This window comes from Gavia stellata, chromosome 35 (genome assembly GCF_030936135.1).
Source record: "Gavia stellata isolate bGavSte3 chromosome 35, bGavSte3.hap2, whole genome shotgun sequence".
Lineage (NCBI taxonomy): Eukaryota > Metazoa > Chordata > Aves > Gaviiformes > Gaviidae > Gavia > Gavia stellata.
In genome coordinates this window covers 1,117,068-1,130,293 of record NC_082628.1, presented here as the reverse complement: position 1 = coordinate 1,130,293, position 13,226 = coordinate 1,117,068, and the positions used below count along the sequence as shown (strand labels likewise).

Genomic DNA, 13,226 nt, shown 5'->3' with positions numbered 1-13,226 from the left:
GCAGCAGCTTCCATCATTTTCGGGGACTCCTGACGGAAAAAAGGGACAAATCAAGTTCTCTGTCTTGGATCCAAGTGGAAAAAACCTGAACACCCAGCAAAAACATTGCATGCTGCCCTCTCCTTCTGACTCGTGGCACCTTTAGCTATTAGCGCAGCAGGGTAAAGACCTTTCACTCTGAATTTTTTTGGGGGGGGGCGTTAAAAACACTGTTACGAGCCAATCTTTCCATCATCATCATCATCATCATCATCTGTTATTATAAATGACTCATTTAAAAAATTATACCTCTATTCAAGTGTTAAGCTCACTGCTCATTCAGGGAAAAAAAAGGTTAAGATGTGGGATCCAGGCTATTAGGATCTGTTTCTTTTGAGTTCTGATCTTGCCCCAACATGTAAAGACAAGCTGTGCTAGAAACAGGCAATCTCACAGCCCGAGGGAGATGTCCAGCCCCGAGCGCCCAGCAAGCGTTACCTCTTCTTCATTGGCTTCGTTTTTGGCACCGTCCAACTTCTTCTGCTTGCTCTCTGGCATAAGGTCATCCAGGAAGCTGAGCTCTCGCTTTGAGAAGCAGAAATCCATGGCTTTCCGGACAAATACAAGAGCCAAGACCTGCACGAAATAGAGGGAAGATGCGGTGAGGCCAGAGGTGGTGCTACATCTCACTCCAACGCGGCAAACATCCCTGTGCCGAGCGGCACCGCCTCTTACCATCATGGGAAAGACGATGGCGGCACGGGACACCTTGATGGCCCAGAGCAGGACGAGGCAGATCAGCTGGATCACGGTGAAGAAGTGCACCTTTCGCAAGGGGACGTGCCGCAGGTAGATGAAATCCGGCTGGTGTTTCGCCGGCATCCAAAACAGCTTCAAGCGATCGAAGAACTGCAAAATCGAAGTGGAAAAGTTGCCACCTTGGGACTGCGGAAAGCTTCTGGCCCTCTTGAGACGTGGAGGGAGTTTTCAGGATCTCGCTCGCCATGAGAAATCGTGGATCCCACTATGCTCCTCCTGGGAGCAGCACCCATTTTCCCTTCGCTCCAGCTAGAAACCAGCTTGCCCGTGAGAGCTGCCCACCCACGTGCAATTATGCCACGTTATTCTATGATTAGCTTGTCTTGGCCCACTGAATCCCCCAGCAAGGATTTCCACCAGTGGTAGAAATTGCCTTCCCTGTGCACTCAACTCCCCCATTTTCACCTAACCAAACACTGGCCTGCCCTAACCTGTGTTTAAACAGGGAGCGCTCAACTTGCCCGGTCCTCCCAGCCCTATAGACCTCCTGTGCCTCCTCCAATCTTTTTCGTACACAAAATATTTTCATTGCTTGCTTTCCGAGAGGTTTTTTTCCCATGCCGCTGCTTTTTTCCTGCTTCTACGGAGATGAAATACCAGGCAGCGGACATGCTGCACGCTGTAAAAAAGTCCGTACCTGAATTTCTCCGAGCGACGACACGCCCATGTAGAGAAAGACGCCGTAAAGCACAGGCATTGGTATAAACTGAAAGAAAGAATGCAATCATTTATTTTTTTAAATTGCATTTTCAGTAGTACCACTCTCTTCTACAGGCACTGCCTCAAATTGCCTACAGCTTTCCAGTTTCCACAGGGTTAGAGACGTGTCGGATTTTAACCAGCAGAGCTTTTGTGCCTGCGAGTGAGCTAACGCTCTGCTTTAGGCTGACCGTTGGAGTTATCTTTCATCAGCAGAATCCTATCTTCCAGAAAGGTTGGAGGAAAACAGGCGACCATGCTACCATATGCCACGTTCTGTGACGGTAGAAAAACCTTTCTCCTTATTCTTGTAGCAACAAGCAAAAGCGACGTGCCTCCTCTTAGCCTAGCGAGGAGATTATCTTGTGGGAGGAACACGCAAGGAAGCCCATGGAGATGATTTCAGTGTGTTTAGCTACTGGAACGGCTGTGCTGAGGCATTTGGGGGAGCAAATTGCCATCGATAACGTGCTGAACGGCTGGAAAGCGTAAGCGAGGAGGCTGCTTCCCACTGTGGGTCAAGCCCCAAGGTTTGGGATCACCTCCTCCTCCACTCCACAGCTGCTCGGGCCTGGAGAGAGGGGACTGGTTTTGGGTAACCTCCAAAAAGCTCGTGGCTGTTGGGTGTTTTGCATTTTCCTCTTACCTTTAACACAGAAGTGAAGAAGACAGAGCAGCCCATGAGCACAAAGATCATGGAGCCAGTGACTCTCTGCTCTCGTATCCCCAGAAACTTGGGTTGTTCTCCTGGAGCTGCGCACTCAGACTCGACTTTGAGGCTATTCACGTGGGTGATGGACAGGACGGTGGCAGCCACAAACCAGGGCAGCCCCATCACGGAGCACACCCCGAGCATCACGGCCACCATGAAAAGGTCCAGGTGGTACCCACATCCTTTCTGCGGGAAGCAAAACAAGGAGATGAGCGTCCCACAGCACAAGAGCAAGGACAACGTCGCAAGTCAGGCTCAAACCCCGCTAGAGCGCAAGTCAACTTCTTGAGAATTTAAAACACGCCTTGGAAACAAATAAGGAGGTATCTGCTCTTTGTGCAAGCCCCTTGCATGAAAAGGTGGCAGGAGTTCAGACAAAGTGGATTTGGTTGTGCGATAGCTACTTCTCAAAAGAAAAAAAGAGACCGGGTTTTTTCCTTTATAAAGAAATTTCCACCACTTGCAAGTAGGATGTGACTCTGAGTTATCCCTGGCAGCGCGTCAACACAATTCGATCCCCCATTCACTGCTGACATTTTAAAACAAAACCACGCTTCTCTATTGCTCCAAGATTAATTTGCTCCTCTGAAAGGCTGCTCATCTGAACTCCCTGTCGTTTGCTCCCTGTGTCATCATTAATGCAGGAGAGCATCCTGCCACGCAGCCTGACGTTTTCCCAAACCAATGCCTTCCCAAAGCATTTGGAATAGGAGCTTCTCCCCGTGCCTGCAGCCCGGAGTGGGTTGGGGATGGGCTCATCTCTTGCAGCCCCTTACCTTCAGCCTGTGCTCCTTCCTGTTCACAATAACAGCAGTGATCTGCTGGTCCATGAAGATCAAGATGGTGCAGAGCAGAGCTGGGATGAGCGCAGCCAACACCGTCCACCAAGGGTTGGGTCCTACGGGGCTGATGAACCACCCGCGGTCGTCTCTGGTAGGCTGCAACAAAGCACACACATCAGCATCATCTCCCAGCCCAGCCACCTCACTGGCTTTGCTTTTCCCCTCCATTCCCATGTCAGAGCACCTCCCAGCCCTGGCTTCACGTCACCCTGGGGTTCAGCACTGCCGCTGCCCTCTTTGCAAGCACCTACAGATACTTCTCCTGGAGGTATCTAGTTTTGGGGCTGTCTTCTCCTTTCCCGAAGGAAACAATGCGCTTGGAGGCAGAAGAGGAGATGGTCGCACCACCAGCATCTCCTCCGGACTCAGCCCTGTCCTGCCCCGGCATCACCTTGTGGCATCCCCAAGGGCTGAAACCAGCTCCCTGCCAAAACACCCCGTTACCTTGAACATATGGGGGACGTGGAGCTTCGGTGATGGGATCCCAATCATGAAGTCCATGAGCACCATGACGACGATGGTGAGGAAAACAGCAAAGTCGCTTACTGTGGACCGTACCTGGGGCAAGAAACCAGAGCTGAAGGGGGCGTCGCAAAGGGGGCCACAACATGACATGGAAAAGTGAGGGACGTCAACGCCATTAAGACCGGTTAACAAAACCCCTCCATGCTGAGGACATGCAGCCCAATCCCTTGGTTAGATACCGTTGCTGTGTTTGTGCCTGTGAGATCTGGTGCCAGGCAATACAAAATGTTTAATTAGGTGGAAAAGGGTTGTCTTAATTGAAACCTTAAAAAAAAAAAAAAATTACAAAAGAAGGAAGCAGATGTCTGCCACGACAGCCACGCTCACAGCTAAAACGGGAATAAGGCACTGAGGCATCATTTGCTCCTCAAAAGGAAGAAATAGTGTCGTTTGCTATGGCAGCTCCTCAGCTGAATCAGCCTTCCCCTTGAGCACATAATGCACAGAAGGTGAAAAAAAGTAACTGTGGAAGACCTGATTTCCCACTGCCTGAGCAAGAGATGGCTCCAGGACAGGTCGCCAGGCAGGTGGGAAATGCTACGATCCTTTTGCGCTCATGGAAATGAGTGAGGGACGTCCACGCTGATGGAGAGCTTGGCCTTCAAGGTCAACGTTTCCCAGCTCGACCGAGTGGTGGCAAATACTGCTTAGTGCTCCAGGAAAGCCATTTTGGGAAATGAGCGTGGAGACTGCTGCTGGCCACCGTCTTCTACCTACTCTGGTTGGGAAGTATCGGCTGGTCTTAAACTTCTTCAGTAAGCTCGACAGCACAAAGGTGGAGAAGAAGAGGATGCAGCACCAGAAGAGGACGTCAGGCGTGTAGGGGCCATTGGGTCCACAGGCAGGTCCTTGAAACTCTCCATGCAAATACCGACATTCCTGGAGAAACAGAGCATCAGGACACAAAGGCAGTGCACGTGCGGCAAGGAAACCTCGCATAACGAGGGGGTTATTTCTGCTGCCGGTCAGAAATATTGTCCTGCCACCGCGTTGAGGAGGCGGACAGTTATTACCCACGATGTTGGGCACAAGGTGGACTGGACAAGGTGGACGCTCCTTCCCAGGACCAAGCAGGTTAAAACCACCCATTAGATGTAAGCAATGACTTTTCAGAGCAGCACTAGCACAGCTGGAAGCCCATCACCACCTGAAGGGCTCCGACTTGCGCACCACGCGAATGCCCCTGGGCCCCGTGGCCGCGGCACAAGGAAGCAGTGGCTCGGGGCACTTACTTTCACCGTGAGGTTTTCCCAGGCGATGCCAGACACGTTGATCTTGTTGCTCTCCCAGAAACGCAGGGTTTCATTGCTGGGATGCGTCGGTGCCTCACACTTACAGCTGGGAGGAGAGAAGCCAAGACACGGGTAAGGGAGAGGCGATGCAGGTGCAGCCCTGAGCTCCTGCCAAGGGGCAGGGGCGTTTTAGGAGGAAAAAACCCACTAGTCGATGGTGAGGAAGTCGAGCTGGCTGTGCATGTGCACAGGGTAGGTCTCCCGCAGGTGACTCAGCTTCTCTAGAGCCTCGTAGATGAAGATGAGGCAGATGAGGGAGGCGAAGGCTTCTTCGGTGAAGCGGGTGATGTAGCACACCAAAGAGCTGGCGTCGGTGGCCACCAGCACGATGCAGAAGAAGGCGGTCCACAGCCCGATGCATGCCCGCAGAGAGAGATAGGAGAGCGTGTACTCCCTGGGAAACCAAAATAAAACCAAGGGTGGAAAGGCCAGCAAGAGGCTCCAAGTTGGGGCTTAATGATAAATTTAAATTGCAATAAGGGTGGTTCATCTCACATCGAAGTCATCACAGCAGAAGGACTGTCATGGAAAATACCCATTTCACATGAAAAACTCCTACTTTTTCAATGAAATCATCCAAACTCACAACATTTCAGCAGTAGACTATTTGGCTACCTGAGCAAACTGTATTTCCACTTCCAGCAACAATCAGGCTAAGAAGTGCCTTGTTTTGTACTCAGAGGGAAGCAAATCTTCCCCCATTCCCAAACCAGAGTGATTTGTCTCCTCTTCCTTGTGCAGCCCATCTTGGGCATCCACATCCTTGTGGTTTCTCCTCCTCCAGCTGCTTCGCTTTAAGCCTAAAACCCCCAAATGACCCCATCCATCCTTCAGAGAGCCAGGGCTCTCGCACCATCGCATACTAAAGCAGCAGCGTGCAGCATCTGTGACACACAAGACAACTTCAATCGAACAACTGCCGCTGAGAGAAATGAAAGACAAACATCTTTTCTCCATCCCCGCTGCCTTCTGAAGGCTCTCACAGCACCCGGCCGCAGCAACCAGCCTTACTTGCAGAATTTGTAGAGGATCTTCTCAAAGACGAGCACGGGTCCGGTGCTGCCGAGGATGGTGAGAGGTTGGCCAGCAAAGAGGGAAAACACCACGCCGGTCATGGAGGCGCCCAGCAGCGACTCCATGGCACTCTGTCCGGGGAAGAGAGGCAGCAGTGAGTACAGAAAGCATTAGGGGGAAAAAAAACCCAGAGCAAACTCACTGCAGCAAGGACTTTTGCATGAGTTTTATCCTCCCCCGTGCCACCCAACAGAGAGAGCTGCTCACTATGTGGCCATCGGTCGCCTCCCCCAGCAGTCCCCCGAAGGTGATGACAGGGGACATGCAGGCACAGTAGAGGAAGAGGAAGGACGCCAGACACTGCAGCCTCAGACCATCCCGAAAGTCGCTCCAGAACCACGGGGCTTTTCGCTTCACATCCAGGATCAAACCTCCAAAGAGCCTGGAAGAAGGACAAAATAGAGACAGTTCTCCTGCAAGACCACATGGACTTTTCTTGGCTGCAGAAGGGCAATCACAAGCATGGAGTAATTTTCAGTGCTGAAAAGAAGCCGTCTCCTTCTCCCTTTTTACACCCACTAGAAGCTGAGGCACGCCAAAATGCCCTCCAACAACAAAAATAAAAAGAAGAAAAAAGAAAAAACAAGACCTAACCTGAGAGCCCATCCCCTCTTACTGCAACACTCCCTTGCTCTGAGAAGCAGCAGAGCTCTACCTGGAGGTATTTGCACATCTGCTTCCACCCCAAATCAAGAAAACCTGTGTGCACTGATGCTGTGGCTGAGCCCAGCTGCCCACATCTCCCACCTGCCCAGCCCAGGGACCCAGCTGGGCATGTGGAGCCCCTTCACTGAACCAAAAAACCCCAAAAACCTGCTCAAAGGCAAGGTGCATGCTCAGATTTGGGAGGCAAGCAGAAAAAAAACACCCCAAACTATCAAAGCTTGCACCTTCCCGTCCGCTCCAGTTCAGGACCGCTGTGCTTCTCTGGCTCACTGTCAGAAGCACTGTCATCGAGAGCTCCTGGCATCTTCCTTTTTTCCTGTTCAAATGGAAATAAGAAAGACAGCTATTTGTAACCACTGGCTTGTTTTGCTTCTGGTCTGGCCATGTGACTGTGTCAAATAGGGACCTTGTGAATCTGGAGCCCTGAACAGCATCCCCAGCTGCCTGCCGTCCTGCCCATCCCCCTCGCACCTCCCTCCACCGCAGCACCCACCTGCGAAGGGACGTTTTTCGGGGGCTCGATTCGGATCGATGGATCCCACTCTCCAGGCGGCAAGACCGTGACCTGATCCAGAAACTCATCGATGCCGGCCACGAGGTCAGCCCGGTTCTTGGCTTTATAGGCGACGTCATGGAAAACCTGCCCGTAGGAGACAACCTGCTCAGAGGACAACCCATCTCGCATGCCCTAAGCAGTGCAATAAGCACTTGGCTAAACGCAAGATAATTTCCCCCAAATTTCCTGCTGGCAATGGCAGGAAGTATTCCCCCAAAAGGAAAAATCTGTCCATCGTGTTCCTTGTAATCCTCTCCTCCACGAGGCCCCCCATCCCCCATGGCACACCGCAGCCTGTTGCTTAAAGAGGACAAGTTTTACTGGCCCTGGCAATGCCACCACTGGGGACAGCGTGCTGGGGACCCCGGGGAGAAGGACGAGGTGCAGGATGCACCCCGGGTGGGATTTCAGCCTCCAGGATGTGGGGGGATGCAAACGTGCGTGTTTGCTTTGGGGTGCGAACGAAGGGTGGGCTATTTGGAGAGCTGCCGGCAGCGGGGACAGCAAACGCTCTTCCTCACTACTACAGAGACAGGGAGAGGTGAAGAAAGCCAAAAATGACTCAGAGATATCCCTTCTCACGTCGCACCTCATCCGTCATGATAGTAGCCATGGACCTGCCGATCTCATGGTACTGATGGGCTTTTCCTTCTGGTCCAAGCAAAACAAACAGGAACCTGGGCAAGACAAACAAAAGGAGAGAGACGAACGTGTCATGGCTCAAAGAGCACCCAAGGAAATCCCTGGCAGCTCCCAGCCCAGAGCACGGCTCGAGAGGGGACACGGAGGCTCACCGACTCCGGTGATGAATTGGAAATTCATCAAAACCCATCGCAAATTTCATTTTGGGGCCAACTCTCATTCACGTTGGCCAATGGGTTTAAAAGCTACAGCAGGGAAGGGGGAAATGAAGGCAAGGAGACGTGGCTGGCAGAAACGTGCTGGCTCCCGCTGGCCTTGTTCCCTTGGGATGCCAAACTGGTGCATGCCATCTGATGTTTTGTTGGGGGGGTTTGAAATAAAAACTTTGTGCTTCTCGTTCAGACCTTGTTGGGATGGGAACTTCCGTCATGCCCGAGAGGAGGACAGCCGGGGTCAGGCGGACAAATGCCACGATGGGCTGGCGAAGGAAATCCAGCTCTCCTACGAGCACGTTGGACGCTTCAGCCCCGCTGGGAATTTTCTTCATGAAGTGCAGCTCCGCCTGGGCACGACAAGCCATTTTCAGGCAATTACCCCAAAAGCAAAGCCCACAGCACCCTGCAGCTCCCTCTGCAGCCAAGGTTGCAATAGCAAATTCGGCCCTGAAGGCCTAAGAAAGCTATGAGTGTCTCACCTTGCTTAAATCCGTTGTGCTGGTCTCATGGTTCACCCCATTTTTAGCTTCCACAGTGGTGGGAGAAGGATGAGGGGTAAGTGTTTGAGCTGGTAGAAAAAAGAAAGACACTCAGAAAGACGGACAAGGAGCAACTGGGATGCTTCTCCTTTGCTAGGACAAACCTAATGGGGCCAAAGCCCTGCAGAAACCCTCATCTGCTGCCAAAGCCCTGCAGAAACCTTCACCGGGTGCCAAAGCCCTGCAGGAACCCTCACCTGGCTTGTCGAGGAGGTGCAGGTCCGACCCCTTCTTGCTCACATCAGCAAACGAGCGGAGAAGGTTGTTTCTTTTCTTCTCGTTCTGATGGTGGTGCTTCTTCAAAAGAACTTCTCCAATTTTTGCCCGCGTGCGCTCGTCAAACTCCGTGAGCTGTTCTTGCTGGCCCAGGATCAGATCTGAGCATGGCACAGGAAAATGAGGCAGGGTTTGATCTGTGAAGGAAGGGCACAGCGGCGAGCCAAGCTCGACCGTTCCCGGAGGGACGCGGCACCCACAGTACCTGCGATCTCTTCGATGCTGTTGGCACTAATGTCCAGCAGCACCGTGCCATTGATGATGCAGCTCCTCAGCTCAAAGAGGCTGTGCAAGGACAGCGTGGCCACATAGGGCTTGCTCCAGCGCTCGCCGCCGTCTTCCACGTCCTCCTCAAACTTCAGCCACCTGCGGACATCGGGTGCTGTCAGCCCCATTGCAAGGAAACAGCCCCAGCTCTCCAACCCCTTTAACAGAGCTACAGGTAGCAAGAGGAGACGGCTCCTCGCATCGGCACCTACAGCTGCAAAAGCTTCGCGTCCTGCGGAGCGGAAAGCAGAGCCCGCGTGCACTGCTGGCGCAGGGACTCCTCTCCCACCACAGCCGGCAGCAGGGATTTACCTTGCCGTTTCCTTCCACTCGGCATCTTCGCCCTCTTTCACGCAGATCTCATCCAGCTCGGTGAACAAGGCGTGAGGGACATGCTGCTCGTCCTCCTTGGTCCTGAGGATGAACTGCACCCGCTGGGACGGGGTGCCTGGGGGCAGAACACAGAGACCCGTCCCGTTACCACGCTCGAATATGGCCCATCACGCTCACATGCAAAGCGGGCATCAGATCGGCACCAGTTCAGCCACAAATATTGGGCCGGCCCCTCTCCCCTGGCTCTGTTGGGGCTTGCACAGAGCCACGGAGAAGGAGAAGCATCTATTCCACCCCTGCACAAGGATGGGCAGCTTTCCTTCCCCACATTTCCATTTTTAAAGCAGGCATCCCGCTGAGGAAGATGAGCCTAAATCCATTATACATTTAACTACCTCAAAAAAAAAAAGATGAAAGTTTTGAAAAAGAGGGTCTTGTTAAATAATGCCACTTTCCCTCGGAAGAACAGCAAGTCACTCAAACTAGCCACATGGACCTGTTTGCAGAAGACCCCAGCGCCCATGTAGCCCCAAGGAGTTTAGTGAACGGGGTGGCGGGACTTACAGTGGTAGCCCCGCTCCGTCGGGGCACAGTCCTCCTCCTGTTCCCGATGCTTCTGCTTGTGGGGTCGGTGATGCCGGTGGCATTGCCCCACCAGCGGCATCTGCACGCCGGCGTACAGGGTCCGGTGGCCTGCAAAAAAGCAGCATTTGCATCACTCGCGATATTGGGGAGATGGATGACGCAGACACCACGGTTAAATCAGTGCAGCCGTCCCAGGAGGAAACACCAATTTTGTTTTCACTGGATCCCTGAATGTCACAGACCTCTCCTTTTTTCCAAGCCTGTTTTACTCGAACTTTGCAACAACAGAGCAACAACAAGTGATGGCTCCCCCAAAAGTGCCCTGAAAGCATCCAACTTCTTCTCAAATTCCAGCTTGGGCTGGCCAACACTCAGCCTTGCTCATTAAGCAGTGACAGAAGGGAATTCTTTTTAAAATCTTTGTATGGCACAAGGCGACAAGAGAAGATCCAATCAGTCCCATGATAAGGAACTCCAGAAGAAAAGAAGAAAAGCACAGCCTCGCGCCTGCAGCTGTCCAATTATTCTCCAGACCTCTCCAAGCCAGGAGCGGCCTCTGCGAGTAAACAAGCCGTGAATTATCCACCCCCATGGCTAAAGCTCACACCGTGACCTCCGCAGGGGCTTTTTCCCTCTGTTGAAAAGCCGTAATATTAAAACACGTGAAAATAACTGTGCTGCTTTATTAAGAAGCATGGCACGTTTTGCTGCACATGATGTCACACCGAGTGAGGGACATTGTAGGGACTTTGTGCAACGGGAAAAGGCGCCGGGCTGGTGGCCCCTCTACCAGCATCTCAGCAGAGACTCACCTTCCAACTCCTCCTTCTCATAGTGAATCTTGGCACCGTTGCTCCTTCTCCCCTGGTCAATCAGTGCCTCCTCGTCATGCCTCTGTTTAGCAATGAGAAGAAGGTAAAAGTTGGGGCTGGGCGTCTAGAGCTCCCTTGCGTCCTGCCGGCAAGTCTCCTTCTCTCTTAGACACCGTTTTGCCTCCGTGCTGCGACCAGGGATGCTAAACCTGCCCCTGGCAGCCCTCCCCAGTGCAAAGCATCTCCCCCTGCCCATCCTTCTGCCCTCCAGGGAAATGCCAATGGGATTTCGGGGAGAGTTTTCCCCCTGTTTGGGGGATGCTCAGCCCTTCGGCTGTGCTACCTGTAACTCTTCCAGAAGTGTCATTTTGTAAGCCCCGTTCTGGTTCATCCTCACGTCGGTCACCGGTTTGGGGGGATAATTGAACCTCCAGATCAATCAGGGGGCCAGAGTCCCCCGGGACACCTGGACAGCTCTCACCGAGAGGAGCTCAGTGGCACCCAGTGTGCACCAACTCCAGAGACACAACAAGTGACCGTTTATGGCATCACAATCGGTGATGCGTATCCAGGCAGTTATTTAAAGCCACGCACCCCAGGACTCTTCCCGCTTGGAAAACTTAGTGGATGGGGAGAAACCAGCTCTGTTTTGGGCAAAAACTAGCCGGAATAGAGAAAAGGGGTGTAAATGCCGCATCCTGCTGGGCCAAAAGGCATAAGCAGCGTTTGGGTGTATTTAAAAGCACAAGCTGCCAAAATAGGAGTGAGGTGCAAAGCCTTGGGGAAAATACGCCTTACGGGGCAAAATACACATTAGGAGGAAACATAGGAGGAAACAGGACAAGTGAGCACCTCCGTCTCTGCGGCAAGATGCTCTCAGCGTCCCATGGCCCTTCTGTTGCAGCATCCTCGAAATCGCGACAAGCCTTGCGCGGAGATGCCACCGAAGGAAAGGGCCCCGCTCAGAACTCACTCGGTCCCGGTTAGGCCACTCAAATGGACTCGGAGCGCTTATTTTGTTGAGGAAATTGCTGGAGGAGTTAAGGGTTTCGTAGAGCTGTGGGGTTGCGGACCTGTGGCCTTGGGATGGGATGGAGCAGGAAGGGGAGAAGCCTCCGGAAAGCAGTTTATCCCATCCCAGCATGGGCACCAGCACTTGCAAACGCTTTGCCTTCCCTCTCTGTCCTTCTCCGCTGCTGACAGGTGCCTGCAAAACATCACATTGTCAAAACTGGGCTGGGCAAGGGGATGCCGAGCTTTGCATCGCTCACTTTGGAGTTTTGGAGCAGCCAGAGTTGTTCCGCTTAGCACTATTTCCTAAGCACAAAGCTCCGGTTGGCTGCTTCGAAGCTGCTTTTGTTGGGAGGCTGAAAGCAGTAATTGCTTGTAAAACTGAAATCGGAAATCACTGGAGCAAAGGAGGAAGGTCCGACTTTTCGGGGAACGGTTCTCTTTGCAGAAGGTGAGTGCCTTTTCCTCCCTTCTGTACTACCAATCTCTGAAGAAATCAAACCAGAGTAATGAGTGCTTGCTGACAGGCACCCAGCAGTCTGGTTTTCAGCAAATAAAGGGTGACGATTGGGCAGCCTCACTATTACAATGTGCCTCGTTCTTCTGTATTTGTCCAGACGAGCTCCCTTCTGGCTCTCTACCAGCCCACGCAGGGACATTGCCATGTCCCCCCCAGGATTTCTCGGCTGTCTCAGCCCAGAGACGGGCTGCACGGGGACGTGGCGGGGCAGAGTCAGGAGGGGGCCATGCTTCGGGCACGGTGCTGAGCCCCACTCCACGCTGGCGGCTGCGTGGCAGGAAAAGCCTTTGGGGACCTTCTGCCGTGAACCTCAACATCAGCTCTCCATCCTGGAGCTGGAGGAGGTTGAGCGAAACCTCGGGGCAGCACCACGCTCCCTCCCAGGAGCAGCAAGCAGGGACCAGGGCGGAGGCACGAACCCACCGCAGCCGAGCAAGACGTCGGGCAAATGATATGGGACGGGATAGTGCATATACCTGATGTCAGGAACAAGCCTGGCCGGGCTTGGCAGACCCCCTGAAACCCAAAATTATTTCTATGGATTTATTACGGCTTTTCTGGAGGATGCTCCACACAGTGAAGTACTTTGCAGGACACAGCCCCTGCCCTGGCCACCTCCTGCAGGGAGGCTGCCAGATGCCACCATGTGCATTAAACCACCTTTTCTCCCCCCATCCTTCCCTCCTGAGCAGATGGCAGTCGTACGAATCCCAAAGCACCCAAAGCTTCGCCTCCAACACCAAGCGGCACTCGGAAGGCACCTTCACCACTCTTAGGGATTTACCCACGCCGGCCACCCTAACAGGGGCCGACCCTGGGATCCCGCTGAGAAGGCAGAGTCCCAGGGAAGGTTTCCCATCCC

General features: G+C 53.1%; 1 protein-coding gene across 1 annotated transcript in view; it reads right to left on the bottom strand.

Moving 5' to 3' along the window:
- The window catches only part of LOC132320349 (electroneutral sodium bicarbonate exchanger 1-like), a 28,963-nt gene that overhangs the window by 15,178 nt on the left and 559 nt on the right, over positions 1-13,226 (bottom strand). The window contains exons 2-22 of the mRNA XM_059832629.1: positions 10,834-10,949; positions 10,001-10,129; positions 9,416-9,551; positions 9,042-9,202; positions 8,758-8,937; positions 8,501-8,589; positions 8,211-8,368; positions 7,754-7,841; positions 7,102-7,248; positions 6,833-6,924; positions 6,150-6,324; positions 5,880-6,013; positions 5,017-5,262; positions 4,809-4,914; positions 4,294-4,455; positions 3,496-3,609; positions 2,986-3,147; positions 2,144-2,395; positions 1,436-1,504; positions 715-888; positions 478-615 (exon numbers count right to left, since the gene is read on the bottom strand). Coding sequence (XP_059688612.1) covers positions 478-615; positions 715-888; positions 1,436-1,504; positions 2,144-2,395; positions 2,986-3,147; positions 3,496-3,609; positions 4,294-4,455; positions 4,809-4,914; positions 5,017-5,262; positions 5,880-6,013; positions 6,150-6,324; positions 6,833-6,924; positions 7,102-7,248; positions 7,754-7,841; positions 8,211-8,368; positions 8,501-8,589; positions 8,758-8,937; positions 9,042-9,202; positions 9,416-9,551; positions 10,001-10,129; positions 10,834-10,949 — 3,028 coding nt within the window. The remainder of the gene's footprint in view (positions 1-477; positions 616-714; positions 889-1,435; positions 1,505-2,143; positions 2,396-2,985; positions 3,148-3,495; positions 3,610-4,293; positions 4,456-4,808; positions 4,915-5,016; positions 5,263-5,879; positions 6,014-6,149; positions 6,325-6,832; positions 6,925-7,101; positions 7,249-7,753; positions 7,842-8,210; positions 8,369-8,500; positions 8,590-8,757; positions 8,938-9,041; positions 9,203-9,415; positions 9,552-10,000; positions 10,130-10,833; positions 10,950-13,226) is intronic.